This window comes from Chionomys nivalis, chromosome 14 (assembly GCF_950005125.1).
Source record: "Chionomys nivalis chromosome 14, mChiNiv1.1, whole genome shotgun sequence".
NCBI lineage: Eukaryota > Metazoa > Chordata > Mammalia > Rodentia > Cricetidae > Chionomys > Chionomys nivalis.
This window is the reverse complement of record NC_080099.1, coordinates 924,068-944,591: the sequence shown is the minus strand read 5'-3', so window position 1 is coordinate 944,591 and position 20,524 is coordinate 924,068. Positions and strand designations below refer to the sequence as shown.

General features: G+C 38.2%; 1 protein-coding gene across 1 annotated transcript in view; it reads left to right on the top strand.

Annotated features, from left to right (window-relative positions):
* Positions 1 to 20,524, top strand: part of Cd226 (CD226 molecule) — a 66,776-nt gene that overhangs the window by 26,735 nt on the left and 19,517 nt on the right. The window contains exon 3 of the mRNA XM_057789242.1: positions 12,246 to 12,593. Coding sequence (XP_057645225.1) covers positions 12,246 to 12,593 — 348 coding nt within the window. The remainder of the gene's footprint in view (positions 1 to 12,245; positions 12,594 to 20,524) is intronic.

Here is a 20,524-nt window from a genome sequence, read left to right as displayed (position 1 = left end):
GCTTCCTAGTGTCAGCAAGGAAATCAGCAAATAGAATAGAGCATGGTAGAACGTATCAAGATAAGCAGTGCTTTTAGAATGAAGCATAAAGAATAGAAGAAGGCATTTGAGAATATATGGCTGACACAAAGAAATAAAATAAATACATTTCTTCAGGAACACCTGCTGTAGATTCTAGCAGGAGGTGAGAAAACAGACAAGGGCAAGAGTAAAAGCACATAACTTCTGCTTTGTGCTGGAGTGACAATGAGGAACATGCAGCTTTTGAATAGGAATTGATTATAGTCAGACCCATGTTTTACCTTCATGGTGTAAGAATCCATGAGGATCAAAGAAGAGAGGAGTTTAAATTATAGAGTCCATTTGGGTAACTATTTCCATGGTACTTTAGAAAAGAACATAAAAACCTTTGAATTTGTATCATATTTCTATCCTGTCATTATTTCTGTTGTACAACTTTCTCTGATATTGTGCTTCGTACCCACAGGTGAAGCAAATGTCTTTAGTTGTTTTTGACCACCACATTGATGTAAGTTTCCTCCTGAGATTAAATAAATACAATATATGATACATTCACTTTGAAAATATTTGAAACACAGTAGAGAAATCAGCAACGAACGCATATTTCAGAAATTATTTTTTGCCTCTACAGAGTCCAGCATAATTGAGGAAAGCAAAACACACACATGGAGGTGATATCAGTTTATCTTTTCCAAGTGTAGAAATTTATTTTATGCATTTATAAAAAAGTATGAAAGGAAAATAAGATCTCTAGGACTCAGTGGCTATGTGATTCCTGTTAATGCAAGAGAAGGATGGCTATCCAGACTTTGGAGGCTGGCAGAGGTTGACTGAGTCAAAAAGGAAGTTTTCAAATGACTCTAGCTGTGCCACGATGAAGATTCTGGGAACTCTTGTGTTGTTTCTTTGTAGACAGGATGGTGTAAGTCTAACGCTGAGTAAGTTTCATAAAGTGCCAACATTGCATATACCTTTAGCTATATTCTCCAGAAGCAGTGCTAAGGAGGAGGACAAATTGACCAGACAGATTGCAGTTTCCATGAAAATCCTCCAGGGAAGCCAGACCAGGGATGCAGAACAATAACCCATAAGCAAGGTCCAGGGAGGTGAACTTCAGCATTGTCTAACGCAGAATCCTGAGGGTGTCCAAGGCAGGGGGAGTCCATCCCTTTTGTCATGGATGAACAGATAGGAATTTGGTTGTGAGTTACCCCAGGGGTTCTTCCCATGGACGAGAGTGCTAAGAAGCTTGATTGCCTGACAAAGGTGAGGGGACCCCATGGGGTTGCCCACGGAACATTTTTAGGATATTCATAGTGTCCATTTCAAGCCCAGCCTCTTTCCCTGTGATATGGTACCCTTGCCCTCACTGGAGTTCTGGTCTTTCAGATATCATTGACCATCATGCATATGCATGGTTTGGTGTTGATTCACCATTGCAGTTCTATCTTTTGTAGAAGACAAATATATAAAGCATATTCCATTCCAGAAATCCTGACTTTCTAGTTTCGATCAGCTGTGAGTCAATAAAATGGACTCGTATTCAAGCATTGAGGGGAATGTTGCATGGGTCATTCTGTAGCTGGATTTTCTTAAAGTACTGTTGGTGTTACAGATGAAGATAGTAATTCTGAGCCTGAGCAGAAAGACTCATTTTATTATGTTAGAGGAAATGACGTTTATTTAATCGAACAGGTTTTCCTTATTTTTTTTCCCTACAGAATTTCAGGCAGATATTTTAAGTAATTTTTTTCAGAGTAAAATTAATTAGAGGATTCACATTAATAAAAAAATGGTCACTTCTTAAAACTATTGTAGCCAGGTGGTGGTGACACCTAACCCAGAACTTGGGAGTCAGATGCAGGGGAATGTCTGAGTCCAGTTTGGTCTATAGAGAGAATTTTAGGACAGCTAGAGCTCTTACACAGAAAAACCTGTCTCAAAAAAACAAAAACTAACCAGCCAAACCAAAAAATACACACAACACAACACACACACACACACACAAACAACACCCCCAAAACATAAAAAAACAAAAACCACACCCCCAAAACAGCAAAACAAAACTGTATGTAAATCTTGATTCTGTAATTGAACTTGATTTTCAAGTTTGATTAAAGCATTTGTGTCTACAGAAAGTTGGAGTATGTAAATCCACATCTATGTAAATATGGGTTTATTACATTTTGGGGAATGGAATGTGTCATTTCTTGTTTTCATATTTTTAATATATCAGTTGCTTCTTGATCATTACTCAAATGTCGTGAATCAGAAATGCCACTTAGCATTTCTGGAAAGCCACTAGGGGATATAAAAGGAATATAATGAACAAGATTATAGTTATATAGTTAGAAGATATGGGAAAGAAAAGAAAACTGAACTTGGAAAAATATACTTGGTGTAAATGCAGTAAACGTGGGCAAACTGAACATCTAGAGTTTGGGGCCTTAAGCAGAGTTTCCTCTGGCAAAAATGTCTATTAACCTTTCACAGATCTTAGTGAGCCCAGAGTCAGTGGGTAGACCTGTAAACAGAAATCACAGGTCCATTTGGATATGCAGGCCTCTATGGTGAATCTCTAAGAGCAACTGAACCTGGTACTTCAATTTTTGCTTAATGAATGTTAGAGAGAATAAAGGGAGAAATGGAAGGGAGGATGAAAGAAAAGAACAGAGTGAGGGAGGGTGGGAGCGAAAGTGGGAAAGAAAGAAGGAAGAAGCAAGGGAAGAAACCAGGATCAAAGTCTCTTGCAACCTGTTTCCTCCTGCATGGGTCCCACAAGCCAACAATGAGCTTAACAGGTACTCACTTCTCTGAACACACCCATGACATCATTAGTGGGTCAAGGCTAGCTTCTGGCCTTGCCACTTTCCTTTGCTACAGCAAGACTGCTTTGGGCTCTTTGTCTGTGGGAACCTAATTTTTTACTTATGCTTGAAAAACAATCTAATGGGCAATTTCACACTGTGTTGGTGCCTGCCAGGAATTGAAACTGTTATATGCATTTTAATAAGGATAAGGGCAGAAGCTGATTTCTAATTATAGGATTTAAGGCATCAGAGAGTAAGGTATTTAGAATCTAAGGCTACCTTGGGTCCTGTTTGTCTCTGTGAAATTCAGTCTTCATGCAGGAAAAAAAATCCAGTTATCTCTGCCAGCCTTCATTGTGACATAAGAATTGAGAGCTGGTTTGGTGATTTCATGTGGCTCCATACCCGCCCATTGGGGTGAAAAGAATTCTGGCATTCACGGGCCAGGCTGCTTCTCTGCATAAACTCAGGATGTTAGCAGATGCTATGCATTTAATGCCAGCATCTAAGCAAGGAATTTTTCAAGGTTGTTCGCCTTACTTTAAAACACACTGCCAATGGGAGATGGGCTTGCCAGTAAAGTATTTGTGTGTAAGTCATGTCAAAAAGTCAGATGAGATGTCTCTGTGGACCTAGCTATGGAGAGGTTGGACATGAGGTTCCCTTCTTGGCTATCCAGTCTAGCTGAATCATCAAGCTCCCGGTTCAGGAAGAGACTGTTCTAAAGACATCTGATGTTGACCTCTGTTCCCTACACACATGAACAGTTACGTACGCGCACACCTGTATACACATGTGGATATGTTCACACAACATACACACATGTTTTCCTTCTTTTATCCACTATATTCTTTTCTCATACAATATAATTTGAAGACAATTTCTCTTTCCTCTACATCTTCCAGTTCCCCCACCTCCTTTCACATCTTGATCCACTCCCTTTCTGTTTCTCCTCTGGGAAAAACAGGTATTGAGTAAATAACAGCAAAATCTAACAAAATAAAATATAAGGTAAAATGAAAACCATCACACTGAAGTTGGACAAGCCAAGTCAACCAAAAACAAGATGCGCAAGAGAGGGCTCAAGAATCAGAGACACAGTCATTTACACATTCAGGAGTTCTATAAAAGCACCAAACGGAGAGCTAAGATACATGTGCAAAGGTCTCAGTGCTGAACCTGGAGACCCTGTGCTGGCTGTTTCAGTCTCTGTGAGTTCACATGAGCTTTGCTCAGCTGTTTTAGAGGACCTTGTTTTCCTGGAGTCCTCCAGCCCCTCTGTCTCCCCTACTCCTTCTGCCTCCTCTTTCATGTGGTTCCCTGAGCTCTGGGGGGAGGACATCTGGTTTAAAGCGGCACATGCATGTTTTTAGTATATAACATAAAATGTACTGTATTCCAGCTTCTGTTCTCTGCTGGGAGATATTAAAGAGAGGATTAATTTTCTCACATGTTTTTTTCTTTTTCTTCTAAAAATTTCCTACATAGAAGGTCAACATCTATTCATAAATGTGGGAGACCCTTAACAACATTTTAGAAGAAAAACTGGAAGTGCATGGACTGTATGTAATATCTTTCTGTTTTAAAAGATCTCAGATATGTACTCCTTAAAATTCTTATGCCCCCTTATTTGTTTTTCTAGCTAGGATAAAATAATGCAGAATTGTCAAAAAGTTGTCATTTTCATGTGTTTTAGCCAACTTTGTGTTACCGTCTTAAACAAATAGCATTACTTCCAGGTAGCATGGTGAGAGAATCTGAGTGGCAATTAAAATGTTCAGATCCTGGTTACCCTCAGACAAAGCTCTCTAGGCTCAAGAGCTCTTGGAAGCTGCCTGGGGAGCATCTTGGGTATCTACGGCTGGGGCTGTAGACTGGATCACTGTTTGGAATCCTGAGTAGAGTGAATCAGATTTGCCAAGCCGTGCGGCAAGTGGTTTTCTGTCTGGGGCTTGGACAGGTGCAGCCAGTTCTGACCCTATTGTCAATTTTTTTTTATTTGTGATTTCTGGGCTGAGTACCTGCTTCATCATCTAGGACTGATCTCTTTTGTTCCATTTAGACAAATGTCTCTGTCCTGCTTTTGGGATGGCTTTGTCAGGCTGTGTTTTATCTCCTGATGGTAGCTCTCATCCTTCCCTCTTTATCATTGCTTTTCAGTCAAGCAATCTCTTAGCTCATTTTTATCTTGCTTTGTTCCTTTACCTTTTATCTGCACTTTAAATGAAGGATGCCAAATGGCATTTCATGGTGGGGCCTGTGGAAACTGTCTCTTTTCTAAACAAGGCATCCTGGCTGCTTCAGAATGGGCTGATAAAGCTTCTGTTACCCAAATGTAGTCCTGAGTTACGGATACAGCTACTGTAACAAGTGTTGCAATCTGTATGGCTTTCCCAAAAGGAGAGTATTATGGGTGGATGAGGAGTTTGAAGTGTGTGGTACCAACATGAGTTGCTCTAATAGCTGTGCCAGGTCTCTCCCCAAGCCCCAGCTGTTCCTTGGCTTGTGGCACTCCACCAGTCTCTGCCTTCATTCTCCTGTGGCATTATCCCTCTTGTTCTGTGTCCAACTTTCCCTTCTTTGTAATGTAAAGATGCTGATCATATTGGATAAGGGTTGACCTACTGCAGGATGACTTCATCTTTAATTGCATCCTCAATGGACCTCATTCTAAACCACTTTATTCGCTGGTGAAGGCTGCGAACCTTACCTTGTAAATTTAGTGGAACGCATTCCTAACTTAGTCCTTGTGGAACCTTGGAACATTTTAAGGAAAGGGTATCTAAACCATTTGTTACTTTCCGTGTTTGAAATGAACATATTTGCAGTGAATTTGCAGCAGTAAATGGGAGTTAGCCTGCTGCAGCTCTGTGAACACTGACATATTTTAGGTTACATGTTTCTGTTCCTTTTCTGCTTGAAACTTCAGTTAGGGGTCTGCCACAACTGACGTTTTTTGGCTTTTGTCTGTCACAGGAAGAGCGAGGGAAGTAAAGCTACTTTGGGGGAAACTTTGTCTTTGGGGTCTGGCCTCCTTCCTCTGCCCTCGCTACAACATCCTCCCACACTGCCTGTTCTGTGAATTTCAGAAACCTCTTTCTCTTTTTTTAAATTTTTTTTTTAAAGAAAACAAGCTATATTTTTTCATTATACATACCAGGCCAACTTCCCACTCATTCCCGTCCTCCCATCCCACCCCCTTCTACTCCTCAGAGGGTAAGGCACATTGCTTTGGGGAAGGTCCAAGGCCCTCCCTACTATACCGTGGCTGAGCAAGGTATTCATCCAAAGAGAATAGGTTCCCAAAAAGCCAGTACATGCAGTAGGGATAAATCCTGGTGCCACTGCCAGTGACCCCTCAGTCTGCCCCAGCCTTGCAACTGACACCCACATTCAGAGGGACTACTTTGGTCCTATGCTTGTTCCTTCCCAGTCCAGCTGGTGTTGGTGAGCTCCCATTAGCTTAGGTAGACTGTTGCAGTGGGTGAACCCATCATGGTCTTGACCTCTTTGCTCGTATTCTCATTCCTTCCATTCTCCAACTGGACTGATGAGAGCAAGGGAAGAGGTGTCTTGATTCAGGGAACCATTATGGGGTTAGCAAGAAACCTGGCTCTAGAGAAATTCCCAGGAATTCACAAGGATGACCCCAGCTAAGATCCTAAGTAATAGAGGAGAGGGCTTGCCTTGCCCTGTACTCAGAATGATGAATATCTTAAATATCACCACAGAACCTTCATCCAGCAACTGATGGAAATAGAGTCACAGACCTGTATTGGAGTACTGGAATGAGCTCCCAAAGTAAAGTTGAACAGTGGGAGGAATGAGAAACCCATCTTTTCTACTTTCTGGACCCTCATTTCCACTTCCTGGACTCTGTTTAAAATTAGAAATTAGTGTGTTTATTTATTTAATTTTGTCTATTTATTTATTTTGACTGCTTGTCTGGAAAACTATCTCAGGTCACTGTAGAACACTATCTTTGTCATCCTACAGTCAATGTTCGGAGTTTAGAAGAGTCCCATTGAACATTTTCACAAACTAGGCAGGGATGGGAATACACTGAAGCCACTAGTGTTAACACTTCTAATTAACTGATGTAATAATAGCTACCACAGATGGCTAGGGGCAATTCTGCACTGCTTAACAGTTAGTCTATTTTAAACATCCAAAGAACAAGTTATTGTCTTGTACTTTGGAAACCAATGGAGACATCTAAGCAAGTGGGAGCTATAGATTTCCACCTCACTCTCACAAGAAGTGGTGGGGAAGTGAGAGTAGACAAAAACACCAGAGGGTGGCAAATACAGAGTGACATTCAGAGAAGAACACTTGAGAAAGAGGAGTGAATTCTGAAGCAGGAGGAAGGCATGAGGAAAGAAAAGAAGCAAGAAAACATAGATGCCAACCATGTAGAGTGGGGCTTTACAGAAGGCTGGACAGCTAACATTTAGGGTCAAGGCCACAGGTGACATTTGAAGTATTTGGTGGAATATTAGAAATGGAGGCTAAGTGTATGAAATACTCATGGAAAATAAGAATGCAGGGGAAACCCACACCTTCCACAAATTTGAATGACTAGGGAAGAGTAAAGAATAATTGAACATGGGTAATATATCTCAAGGTCTGAGGTGGCTCTCAGAGGGGAGATATTCCACTCAGGGATGAGTGAAAGGTATCTGGTTAGATGTGGGAAAGAAGGAGACTTAGAAGTGGGAATATTATTGCATGAAAAATGCAAGGGCTCAAGAATAAAATTAATTTTGTTAAATTTGCATTCTGTCACCTACAAGCATAGTGCTTTGGGAAGTTAAGATGTCTCTATTTGTGAAACAATCTGGTAATTTTTTTACCTGATTAACAGTTACAGCAAAAATGAGAGCCCACGAGTGTGAAGGGTCTTTAAAAACCAAATGCTTCCAGTTAGTTCAGTTGTCTGGCTTCCCAAACTTTATTCAACAAATAATTTTAGTTCTTTAATTAAGAAAATTTCATTAGAAATTAAATGATCCATGTGAGATAGTTATTGACAACCATGCTGAGTATACCAATTAGAAGTTTTAGTCTCTTTTATTAGTGGCCAGACCAAGAGCAGGCTTGTGCCTCTGAAAAATCCTTTGGCATCCAAGCTCAGGGATATAGAGTTTTTAAGGACAAAATTTACAAAGATCATACATACTTTACACCAAAGTTAGTTGAGGATCAGAGTAACCTTGAAATGTTCATTCCTGAAAGAGCATAGTAATTATTTTAGAAACAACATGCCAATTATTGTTATTATTATTTTGATTTTCGAGACAGGGTTTCTCTGTAGCTTTTTGGTTCCTGTCCTGGAACTAGCTCTTCTAGACAGGCTGGCCTCGAATTCATAGAGATCCGCCTGCTTCTGCCTCCCGAGTGCTGGGATTAAAGGCGTGTGCCACCACCGCCGGCATGCCAATTATTTTTTATTTATACTTTTTTAGTTATTTTAGTTTACTTTAATTATTTGGGTTAGTATGTCTGGACCATGGTCAAGACCATGCAAATCTCAACTGTCTTCCAGGGTAGAAGTGACTGTTGTGGAAGAGGGGGGTAGAGAGTTGAGAACTTTCTAAGCAAACACAAAATGGAATCAGAAGAGAAGAGTGTTACCTTAGTCATTTCAGCAATAGCTATAAGATAAATTCCTACGTGAGGTTTTTATAGCTTGCCCAACTATCAATCTTGGCTTTAATATTACTGTTTTATATTTCTCGTACTCCTTTTTATTAGATTTTATCTATTTTATGTTCTCAAGCTGTATCATTAATCTGCTTTTCAACTTCATGCATTAGAGCTATTTAGTCTTTTCGAACTTGTAAGTTCCTCTTTCTTTTCTTTGTTATTTTTTTCCCATAAGTTTGAGTTTTGTGCAGTCCAATGTTCTGCCTTCTCAAGGTGTCATATAATACATTTCTCAACTCTTTAGCTTTGTAAATTGGTAGTAAATTTAAAGGCATGGTTAGAGTGAAGCCTGGTTGTTTTGGCAAGACTACTATTTTTTAGGAAACATGAATATCTTTTTATGACTTTTCAATTTTATCTTACCTTTGTATAGAACTCCTATTTTATTTTGGCACTAAAATGCTATTTTAAATATATTTCTTAATATGAGTATTATTGCAGATGTCAGTGCCACCCAAGGCAATCAAAAGGCATGTTGTATTGATTACAATGTAGAGTGCAAATTGACTTTCTATTTAAAAAATAATTTTGATTTCCCTCTTTAATTTCTTGCAAGGGTGGCTCTTGTGGCTCAAAATAGAGTGGTGTAACTTGTTAGTTGGCTTGCACAAAGGCTTGACTTGTGAAGTTGGTATAAAGAGACCCACGTCTTTGTGATATTCATGGGGTTATTTAATAATCCTTTCCTGGAAGACATGATATACATACATATCTACTTACCCCGGAAATTAATCTCATGATGATGGACCAAATTTGGTGAACCAATAAATTTTATTGAGACAACTAACAGAATTATGGGTAAGGGTTCATTTACAGGAACAAGAATGACTCAAAGGAAGCTACATCACCCCCAAAGAACAACCAAACACCCCCAAACCGGTGACAACTCATAGAAGCACTAACTCTGGAGCTTTCTAATGCTCCAGGTTGTTTGCTGCCTTGACAACCCCAGACAGGCTTATTCAGAATTTTGCAAGTTTGAGCTTTCCCAGACATGCAACACTTGCTTTACCTCCTGTGGCTCCCCTTCCCTCCTGGAGGGAGTGTTACAATTCTGGAAGAAACTGTTATACATCCCTGGATGATGTGAAGAGCTTCCCAAACTGCAGACTGGGTGATAGGCCTGTGGGATACTGATTATGATAGTCAGTAACTAGGGATTTGAAACAAGAAAGAAGTATAAATAGACCCAGAAGTAATTGGTTCTACAGAGGTGGAGCAGTACTTCAAAAAGTAGATAAAGCACAGAAGTATTTTTTTTAATTAATGATCTATAATCATGACAGGAAAGTCACTTGTAAAGTTGAATATACCAATAAAAATTAGACAACAGTATTTTATTTTCATTTTAGAAACTAGTACATGGCTGGGTTATAAGTATGGATCAATTAGTTTCTATTTTATTTTTCATTTTGGGAATCAATTAAAATTTATTATGGGATTCAATTAAAATTAGACCTTTTCTCCCTATCGCAGTTTTGTCTCTGGTTTAAATGGATTCACCTTTAAATTTGCCATCTATCAGGATAGTGTGCCTTCTTCTTTATGTCAGATCTTCTTGATTGTTATTTTTAGTCTCACGTTGGACAGCCTTCCATTTGGATGAGCTTAGCAGTCACAAGCAACCTTTGTGTAGAACTTGGTTTTCATTTCAGACCAAAAAGTCAACTCTCTTAGCATGATATTTGACTGGGGTGGGGTGGGGGCACAGGGGAAGCTTCTCCATGCTTCTAACCAGCTATCCTGATATTTTGCTGTTGTTTGAGTCTACAGGGAGGTGGGACTGGGTCCTTACATGGAGTCTGAACTGGAATCTGTCTGCCCTTAAAGCTCCCTCCATCCCTTAGGTCTGGCTGTTTATGGGTAGAGATTTTTTCCAGTGCTTCATGGATTTGTCCTTCATATAAATTCAGGTAATTTACCTAAGCAGAACCTAACATTTCTTGCATTAATTGACAAGTATATGGAGCTGCTCCTGAGAACAGGGTTTAGTGGGAACAGCCTAAAGAAAGCTTCTGCAAAGAGAAGCATCCAGAAGGACTGAAGACAAGGAGCTGTGAACGTGATTCCTGAAGACAAGCACCAAAACCTGTAGCCAGGGATTTTACCTGCCTTCTCCTGAAGAATTGCTTGCAGCTGTTTTACTAATCACTGCTAATGTCTGAACTGGCATTTCCCTTCTGTTTCCCATTGTTTTTCTAAGAACTTCCCCTAAGCTTTGATTTTATTATTACTTTCTTCTTATACTTTCCTCTTTTTCATTTTGTCCCCTTCTTTTGTGTTGGATTGTAGCTTAGAGATGAAATGGTTTCTGTATACCTCTTATGTGGGCAAAGCGTTACTTCTGCTGAACATTTGCAAGGCCACACACTGAAATACTAGACAATTGTGGCTTTTCTATGTGCAAGGGTTTTCACACCAGGAGCCACTTGTTGCTGCTAGTTTTTGGTGTCAGTAGATATAAGGTACTAATCTAATATGAACAGCAAACCATATGGTACTTTAGACCTGTACTCTCTTTCAAATGTACTATTTTCTTATTGTCCATTGCCTTTCCTCACTCCCTTCCTTTTACTATTGATTGATTATTGCTTTATAAGCCCAAATACTTGTTCCTTGTCACTTCTGAGCAAAGCTGACACAGATAAATAGATGCTCTTCTATTTTTTTCTGTTCCAACTGCCCACAAATTCTGTGACCTATTGCTGTTTAGACTTCCCTTCTTAGCTAACAAATAAGCGTTCTTGGTTTGTGGCAGTAAAGACTTTGGATGAATCGAGCTGGAGTTTCCTTCACTTGTTACAGCTCTGAGATATTTTGATCTTAGAAATAAAAATTTTGAGTTGTAGTATCTTCATTAAGTCCACAAACTTTCTGGTCTCAAAAATGATGGAGTACCCCTGAAGATCATTTGTTCATGTGAGTTAATATCTGTCATGTTCTTGGTGCTAGATCTTAACACTGAATACAGTTTTAAACACAAGAATCTTTGGGTGCTCACTGCACAAGATAGCAGAGTCTCCGACAGCACATGCTTTGCACTCATGAGAAAACAGGAGTGGGAAATTATATTTTCCGATTTCTTTGAAGAAAAATTGAACCTTATAGAACTCCAAAAGGCATACAATGGTGCCCAGAAAATATTAAAGCAGACAATTATTGAAGTATTTGATGGCGCTTTCTTGTGCTGTAAACTCCAGAAATGGTGAGATAAAGGGAGAGAGTATTTTTGGTACCAGAAATTTATACTAATGTAAGTCTCCATACATGGACTAGATATTCCTGTATAACCAAATGTAGTTAATGAAAAATGATGTAGTATCTTTTCTTGGCCAATAAAACCTTAGTCTATTGTCTCATATTAAAATCTGGAAATTGGTATTAACTGGTTTAGTTTTGTAAATTCAAACCCTGATATGATCACTGCTAAGAGAGTACCAAGGTTTTTAGTTATATTTCTCATTATCTGATCAGCCAAGTAACATTAGAAAGAGATATGTCAAGCATTGTATACCTTTTATGTCTATAAAACCTTGTTGAAAAATCCATTCTCTTATAAAAAATGCAAAGCATGGATACTGTTTAATCTTGAAGCAACTGCATTAGGTAATTACTAATCCAATCAGCTCAGTGTGAGTTCCTGGGTAGCTCTCCCCTCTCTGTGTGAACATCTAACCACCTGCTTAAAGCTCTGCTTCTTTTTTTCAGATAGTTTTGAGATAACTGCACCATCAAATGGCTACCTGTCTGCAGAACCTGGACAAAATGTCACACTCAGTTGCCAGCTTCCAAATAATTGGCCAGTGCAACAAGTAATGTGGGAAAAGGTCCAGCCCCATCAGGTAGATGTCTTAGCTTCCTGTAACCTATCTCAAAGGACAAGTTACACATCAAAGTACCTAAGAAAAACATGGAGCAACTGCAGCCAGGGGAGCACACAGAGTGTCCTCATCATCCCCAATGCCACGTCTGCTGACTCTGGACTTTACAGATGCCGTTCTGAGGCCAGAACAGGAGAACAGAAAACCTATGTCATAAGACTGATCATAACTGATGGTGAGTGACAAGAGATGTTCCAAGTGTCAAAAGTAGGCAAAAAAAAAAACTGGCAACAAACAAAACAAAAAGCGCACTGTGAATTGGTCTCCTCTCCTTTTATTTGTAGTACACATGTTCCTTTAATGGGAGCCTGTTGTATGTCAATATTTTTAATGTTTAAATATGAATCTTCTAGAGAAGTCGGTTTCTATATATCTCTTTAGAAATAACTTCAATATGATTCATTTTTCTTCATAGTCCAAAAATATTTTACCTGTATATTTTTATTGTTTTAATTAAGTATGTTGAACATTACTAAATTGTAGGATTTGGTATTTATCTGGTTAACTCTTCTATCATAGACTTACGAATAGAAATGTTTCATTTTACATTTTTTTACAGAATTTGTGTGTGTTTATACAAATGCAAAGGTGGATAATTGAAATCTGGACTTTCTCTATTGCTCGCTACCATTTATTTTCCTTTATTCCATTCATTCTTCCTTCTTTCCTTCTTTCCTTCTTCCTTCCTTCCTTCCTTCCTTCCTTCCTTCCTTCCTTCCTTCCTTCCTTCCTTCCTTCCTTCCTTTCTTTTTTGTTGAGACGGGTTCTTTCACTGTCAATGAACTCAAAACTCAGTTTTATCTGCACTGAGTGTGTGGCCTGCCCCAGAATATATCAGTCTCTATACTCATGCTGGGGTAACAGTCACACTCTAACATACCCAGTGGTTTTGTGGGTTCTGGGAATCCTCTTGCTTCTGTGGCAGGCACTTTATTTGCTGAGTCATTTCCCAAGCCAAACATTCCATTATTTTGTTTTCACACTTGCTACATTTATGAACACACATGTGTGCAACACTCACAAACACACAGACTCACACGCACACATGCAGAGGATATTATCAGCCTGTATCTTCATTGTCTCACTTTTCACTGTGGATTTGAGAGAGATGCCTGGATATCATGATCCCCAGAAGTAATAGAATGCTGTAGCAATGATTTCTAAGTTTTGAGAGGACTGTGCTCTCAGATATTTGACAGTGTGTCACAGAAAACTGACCTTGAGGTTTACAAAGATGACCTTCAGGCACTGTGGACAGTTCTCTGAGGCTGTATTTCTTTTTGTATTCAGAATTTGTCTCCTCTGTCATAATGAAGTTTAAAATGTTGTAAACATCAGGGTAATCAAAAGTTGCATCTCTTCTTATGAGAGCAAGAAAAAAGTTTTCTCGGTTTATAGAAGTGAAAATACAAAGGCCAATGCTAAGGTGTTTGTGAGGTCTGTACTACTGAGTAGGGAGACAGGCTTTTCTGTTTCTGCCTCTGGGAAACTCTCTCACTGCCCAAGAGCAAAGTATTATTTTACCGGTCAAAAATTTATTATCCCGCTCTTCTTTTTATTTTTCAAGTCCACCTTCCTTTCTTTTCTTCCTCTATGCACTTCTTTCTTCCCTCCTTTCTTCTATCTCCTGCTTCCTTCTTTTTCTTCTTTCTGCCCCCTTCCCCTCCTCTCTCCATCCATCCTTTCCTTCTCAACTGCTTTTTGTTTTCCTTCTCTCATCTTCTTTCCATTCTTCCACCTGTCTCTTCCTTTCCTCCTTCCTCAGATCTACCCTGGCTTCTTACCTACTAACCTTCCCTACCTATCAGAACTCCCCTTCCATTCCCTCCCCTCCCCTTCTGTTGTTTCCTTCCCTTCTCCCCTTCCCCCCTCCTCCTTTCTCCCCTCAATTCCTTCTTCCCTCTTTCCCCTCTTTCCCCCTCTCTCCCTTATTACCTTCTTTAATTTCAGTGAGTTTGCTTGCCTTGGCAGTGTTTAAATATTTATAGGCAATTCTTTCAACCTGTGGCTGCCCTCACAGTTTCTGCTCATATTGGAAACTGGTCTTTCTTTCTGCATTGGACTAAATTAGGGAAGATTCAGTGTAACAGCAGCCTCTGTGCCTGCTGCCACTGCAGCTCTGTGTAGCGAGGACGGCAGCTACTGGAGAACAGCAGATTTTCATGAGCTGAGGGACAGAGAAACATTGGACTGAAAACAATATCAAAGAATCAAAGAATGGCTGGTTGAAAGAATATTTGGTGTGTGGGGGTGGGGGAGAAATATTAACAGAATGCTTTGCCTTACCTGTTGAGTATTCCTGTAGGCACAGACAGGACATGCTTCTTACCAAAAAATCTTTTGCATCACGGAAGTTATTTTGGATTGGGACCAAACAAATATTAAGAATGGATGTTAATTTTTTGTTTATAACAATGAAAAGGGCAAGTACATTTCCTATACAGAAATTTCACAGAGCCACTTTCAAAAATGTATGAAATTAAGTCTTATGTAGTAAATCCCAAGAATATGTTTATAAACTTCTTAGGTCATAGAACAAGCAAAGCGAACAGGTTTAGGAGATGTTTAACTTTTACAAATTAATGAAAATGTCTTTTCTTTCTATGTTGAATATTTTTCACAAAACTATTTCTCTGGAGATAAAGTATAAACAATGTAAAAAAAAATCTGCCATCAGATGGAGGTGACAGTGTAATAGCAGGTATTGTTAGTGTCCAGAAGCCTTGGACAGATGCAAAATAGTTTTTGACATCTAATTGACAGATTAAAAGAATAACAACTGAATTTTATATCCGTTAGCAAAAATTATAATTGATGGAAGATGACAACCATTGATTGTATGCTTTGACTTAATTCTTTTTTTTCAGTTATTGTAAGTAAAGATAAATCTAAAGCAGCTACCAGACAGCAAGCAAGGAGGATGATTGGTGTGATTTTATTATCTCAAGTCTTGAGGATATTTGGTCAAAAATCAATGTAGAGATTAAAGCAGAGAGACAGGTATAAGGTGTGAGGTGTCAGGGTAAAGGTGATTTTGACACATGTTTTATAATCTGCCACATATTCTTCTCTTAGCTTCTGTCCATTTCTTTTACAGGACACGTTATTGCATGATATCCAAATGAGTTTTTTAAGGGGTCTCAAATTTACATGTGTGTGTCTTGATTTATTTTAAATAAAAAATGAAGGTGGTAGAAACATGAATTATTTGCCATTGAATTTATTTACAAAACATTGAAGCTTTTTGTTATTCATGTATACTCTTGGCTTTGGAAGCAGTTAGAAATAGTTTCAAATTCAAATTACTGATTTTGAACCTCAACTACAGAGGCCAGTGACAGGATGAAATGTGTGCTTGTAGCCAAGGACTACATTTCTTTTTATTCTTTAATAGCCTTTATATTTTATTTAGTATCAAGAAAATGTTTCACGTCCCAAGGGGGAAAATGTGAAGTTCTTTTAATGTTAACCAAATGAGGCATAGACTATTATTATTTAAACTGCACTTGCTAACATATAAAGAATGAGAATAAAATAAACGACAACAGGTCACTCAGAAAGTTCAGAGATAAGACTGGAAGGAACTGTTTGCTGCTGGTTGATGGGATTGCTGTAGTCCGTGTCCAATTGTCTTTAATGAGGCCCCTTGATTGAGCCAAGTTCTATAGGAGGTAATGTTGATAATTAGAGCTGATCAAGGAGGGTAAAATGGGTCATGGAGGACAAAGAGAACTTTATATCTGATAGTGGGGTAATATATGTAGAATATTATAATCGGATGGCTAAATTGGTCCAGTCTGAACCATGAGAAAGCCACAACTGGCTTCCAAACAAGTTTGGTAGGATAGTATTCCAGGAAAAGTGGGATGTTCATATTTTTCTGTGTAGAGGTCTTTCAACTATGCTTACACTTACCCCTATCTTTATTTTTTCCTTTTCTCTTATGAATAAAATTATTTTCTTAATTTCTTTAGTTTCATGTTATGTAGAGAAACATGTCTGATCTTTTTCTATTTGATTTTATACATTGCAACTTAAAAATACATTTATTAATTCCAGAGATGAGGTATATTTGTGTGTATGGTTAAGCACAGTCCTTAGAGTTTTATATGTGTGCTAATGTCATATGCAAACATTTGCTTTTTTCTTTCCTATCTGTATCTCTCACATCTATTGATCTGCTATGGTGAGGGATTCTAGGATTATCTTAGTTGCAATGGTGAGAGTGGGTATATTTGTTTTGTTCTCAATCTTAAAGGAAAAATTTTCAACTCTTTACTGTTGAGTCTGATGTTAGCTATGTCTTTTCATATATTGCCTTTATGATTGAGAGGTTCATATATGGCCTTTATTACTGAGAGATGTGGTGATATTTTGTTTGTGCTTTAACAAATAAAGCTTGCCTGAAAATCATTGTGTGTAACTAGCTATACTAGTTAACAATAGAAGCCAGGCAGTGGTGGCTCACACCTTTAATCCCAGCACTTGGGAGTCACACACCTTTAATCCCAGCACTAGGAAGGTGGAGACAGGAAGGGATATGGCTTCGGAAGAGAGAGGGATATAAGGCAGGAGGAGACAGGAACTCAAGGCATTCAATCTGAGGATTTGTGGAGACAGGATCTTGCACACTTTGCTCTGAGAATTAAGTAGAGGTCTCTCTAGTGGCTGTCTCCTTTGCTTCTCAGATCTTTCAGCATTTACTCCAATATTTAACTCGTAGTTTTATTATTAAGACCAATTAGAACTTGCGCTACACAGTGGTTTTCGTAAAGCATGATAAGATGCTAACTTACATCAAATGTCTCTTGTACTTCTATGGATATGTTCATGTGGTCTTTTATATATTTTAAGATAATGTGGTATACTGACTGTTTTTCATGCATTGAAAAATTCTTAAATACCATTTTTATTGGATTATTTGTTCTTTTGGTGACCAATTTCTTGAGTTCTTTGTATATTTTGGAAATCAGACCTGTCTGATATGTGGTTAGTGAAGATTTTTTTTCCCATTCTGTAGGCAGTCATTTTGCCTTGTTGACCATGTCCTTTGCTTTACAGAAGCTTTTCAGTTTCAGGAGGTCCCATTTGTTAATTGTTTCTCTCAGTGTCTGTGCTACTTGGGTTATATTTAAAAAGTGGTCTGCTGTGACCATGCATTCAAGTATACTTCCCACTTTCTCTTCTATAAGGTTCAGTGTGGCTGGTTTTATGTTGAGGCCTTTGATCCATTTGGACTTGAGTTTTGTGCATGGTGATAGATATGGATCTATTTTCATTCTTCTGCCATTTGATTGTGGTATACAATCATTTTATGTTCTACATATATTACATAATTAAATTTGCTAGTATTTTATTGAAATTTTTCATCATTATCCATCTTCAGTAGAGACACTGACTGGCCTATTGTTGTCTTCCTTTGCGGCTTGCTTGTTTGCGATGCTTTTCTCATGAGTTTGGAAGTATTCCTTATATAGTCAGAGAGTTTAAGAAGGGTATTAGTCCTACTTTGAATTTTTCATTTAACTTTTTTTGTGAAACCATCTTCTGGAATTCACTAATTCTAGAAGTGAATGATGAGTCAAATGTTCCAAATGGACACAATGTGGTCTCCACTAGAAGAGAAGGATGTAGTACAGAAAGAATATCAGCTTCCTCCTGGGGCACCTTTGGCATAGACCCCTGATTCTGTTCTACTTGATTCTTTTGCTGGCCACTGTCTTTGACCGTTTACCTCCATTCCCATAGAGTACTCAACTCTCCCTGCCTTTATGCTCTCTGTTGGCCCAACATCCTTTTGTGTCTTTGAACCTTGTACATTTACTGTCTCAAACTTTCATAACTTAAAACTACTACAATTAAGTGATGTAGTAACTACATTTGTTTGTGTGGTCTAGATTCTTTTTTTTTTATGACTCTATTCTAATGTTTATTGGCATTATTTACCTTCTCCATTCTCACTTATCTCTCCTCAAATTATAAATTTGACTTTCTGAAAAGGAGATTGAAACCACTCAGCCTGGGAAACAAGAATCTAATGACTCACGTTCTCCAGACCCTTACAAAGTTCTGTTACGTTTTGTCACTTTTTTTAAAATTTATTTTTATTCTTTTTTAATTAAAATTTCCACCTGCTCCCCGTTTCCCATTTCCCTTCCCTCCTCCCTCACCTTCCTGGACATAGATAGAAGACCTTCATCTTCCCGCAGGGCAGAGAATTTGGACTGCTCTTCAGTATCGAGAGGGAGGGGGAATGGTGTGGGGGGAGGAGAAGAGGAGTGGGGATAGGGGGAGGGGAGTGGGGGGAGGGGGCAATATTTGGGAGGAGGGGAGAGAAATGGGAAACGGGGAGCAGGTAGATTCTTAACATATAATCTTGTCATTTTTTGTTGGAAAAAGGGCAACTTGTTGGTTCCCGGCTGCCCAGCTAGCTTAGGCCTGAAATAATCACACAGAAACTATTAATTAAATCACTGCTTGGGCTATTAGCTCTAGTTTCTTATTGGCTAATTCTTACATCTTAATTTAACCCATTTCTATTGATCTGTATATCGCCACGTGCTGTGGCTTACCAGGTAAAGTTCCGGCATCTATCTCCCGCAGGGCTATATGGCTTCTCTCTAACTCTGCCCTTCTTTCTCCCAGCATTCTGTCCAGTCCTCCTCCTTGCTTAGCTCTGCTCCCCCCTGCCCTGTTCTGCTATAGCCTCAAAGCAGTTCTTTATTCATTAATGATAATCACAGCATACAGAGGGAAATCCCACATCAATCTTTTGTTGTAATTTTCAATAAAATGGAAAGAAATCAAACTCCATTGAAAGTTTGTGAGCATATTAAATATATTTACTTATCTACTCCTTTCTAAAATAATGCTTGCTGCAAATAAATTATATTTTTATCAATAATTATTGAATATTCGTATTTACCAAAAAGAAAATTAAAAATATTTTAAATTAATTAACTTTATGAAATATGTATATAATAAGCATATTTTGGGGGAGTAAAATATGAAAAATTATTTTTTGAATGATGGTGTACATATACCACATTTACAATAATTGATTTATAGTTAAAAAATTATTATGTTCATTTAGATATTATTACATTTATGTTGAAAGTGAGAAAAGTATCCTTTTAGGATATGCTCAGGAACATTTTTTGGGCATGACATTTACTATATTAGTATTTCCATCTTAGAGAGGGTATAGTGCATCTAAGTTTTACATTTTCTTCATAGCTTCTTTCAAGACTCTCTTCATATGCCATGGTCCACATTTGAGGTTTAGAAATTGTTAATCAACAAAATAGACCTTGTGAAAACCAAGTGCAATGTTTGCAGAAGAAATTTTCTTGACCTTTTGCTTTTGTGTACAACTGTCAAAAAGATTAAGTTTTCCTTTTAAAACTTCTATTACTTTGCCTTTTAAAACAAAAATAGAGCCTAATGCCTTATCTGTAGAATTAGAGAATGAAGGGTGTTAAATTATATCACAGGAGTATTTACCAAAAAACCAGAATGCCCCTCCATAGAAATGGTGTTTGTGTGTTTCATCAACAAGACTCAATGGTTGGCAGATAGCAAGAATAAATCGCTAACAGTCAAAAGATCTCTCATTCATGCTTGGCAAAGTTTCTTAATTTGACTCCCTGTGCCCTTGAAAGTATGGAAGCAGGATAGTATGGAAGGAGATTTTGTGTGTATGTGTGTACTCATGTTCATGTATGCACATACATGTGAATGTGTGCCTGTCTAATTCAGGTTCTCATGCTTGCAAGACAAACACTTTGCCACACATTCCAGCTCCAAAGAAAGATAAATTAATTTTACTTACTTATTTTCTTTTTAGTTTCTTGATTTATTTATCAACTTTTAGGAGTTGATTTGTATTCTATGGGCTCTAGGTCATTTTTATTCATGTAGATTTTTATTTTTTCTCGCTCCCATGGGTTTGGACTAGGTGTTATAAGTTGGTGTTCACAGACCAGTCTGTTTCCATGACACACTTTGATGAGCTTCAGCAGTGGAATATTTTACATGCATGGAAAATAAAATGTTCATGACATTTCTTTTAAATTCTAGAACCACTCCACTAAAATTCCCAAGTGC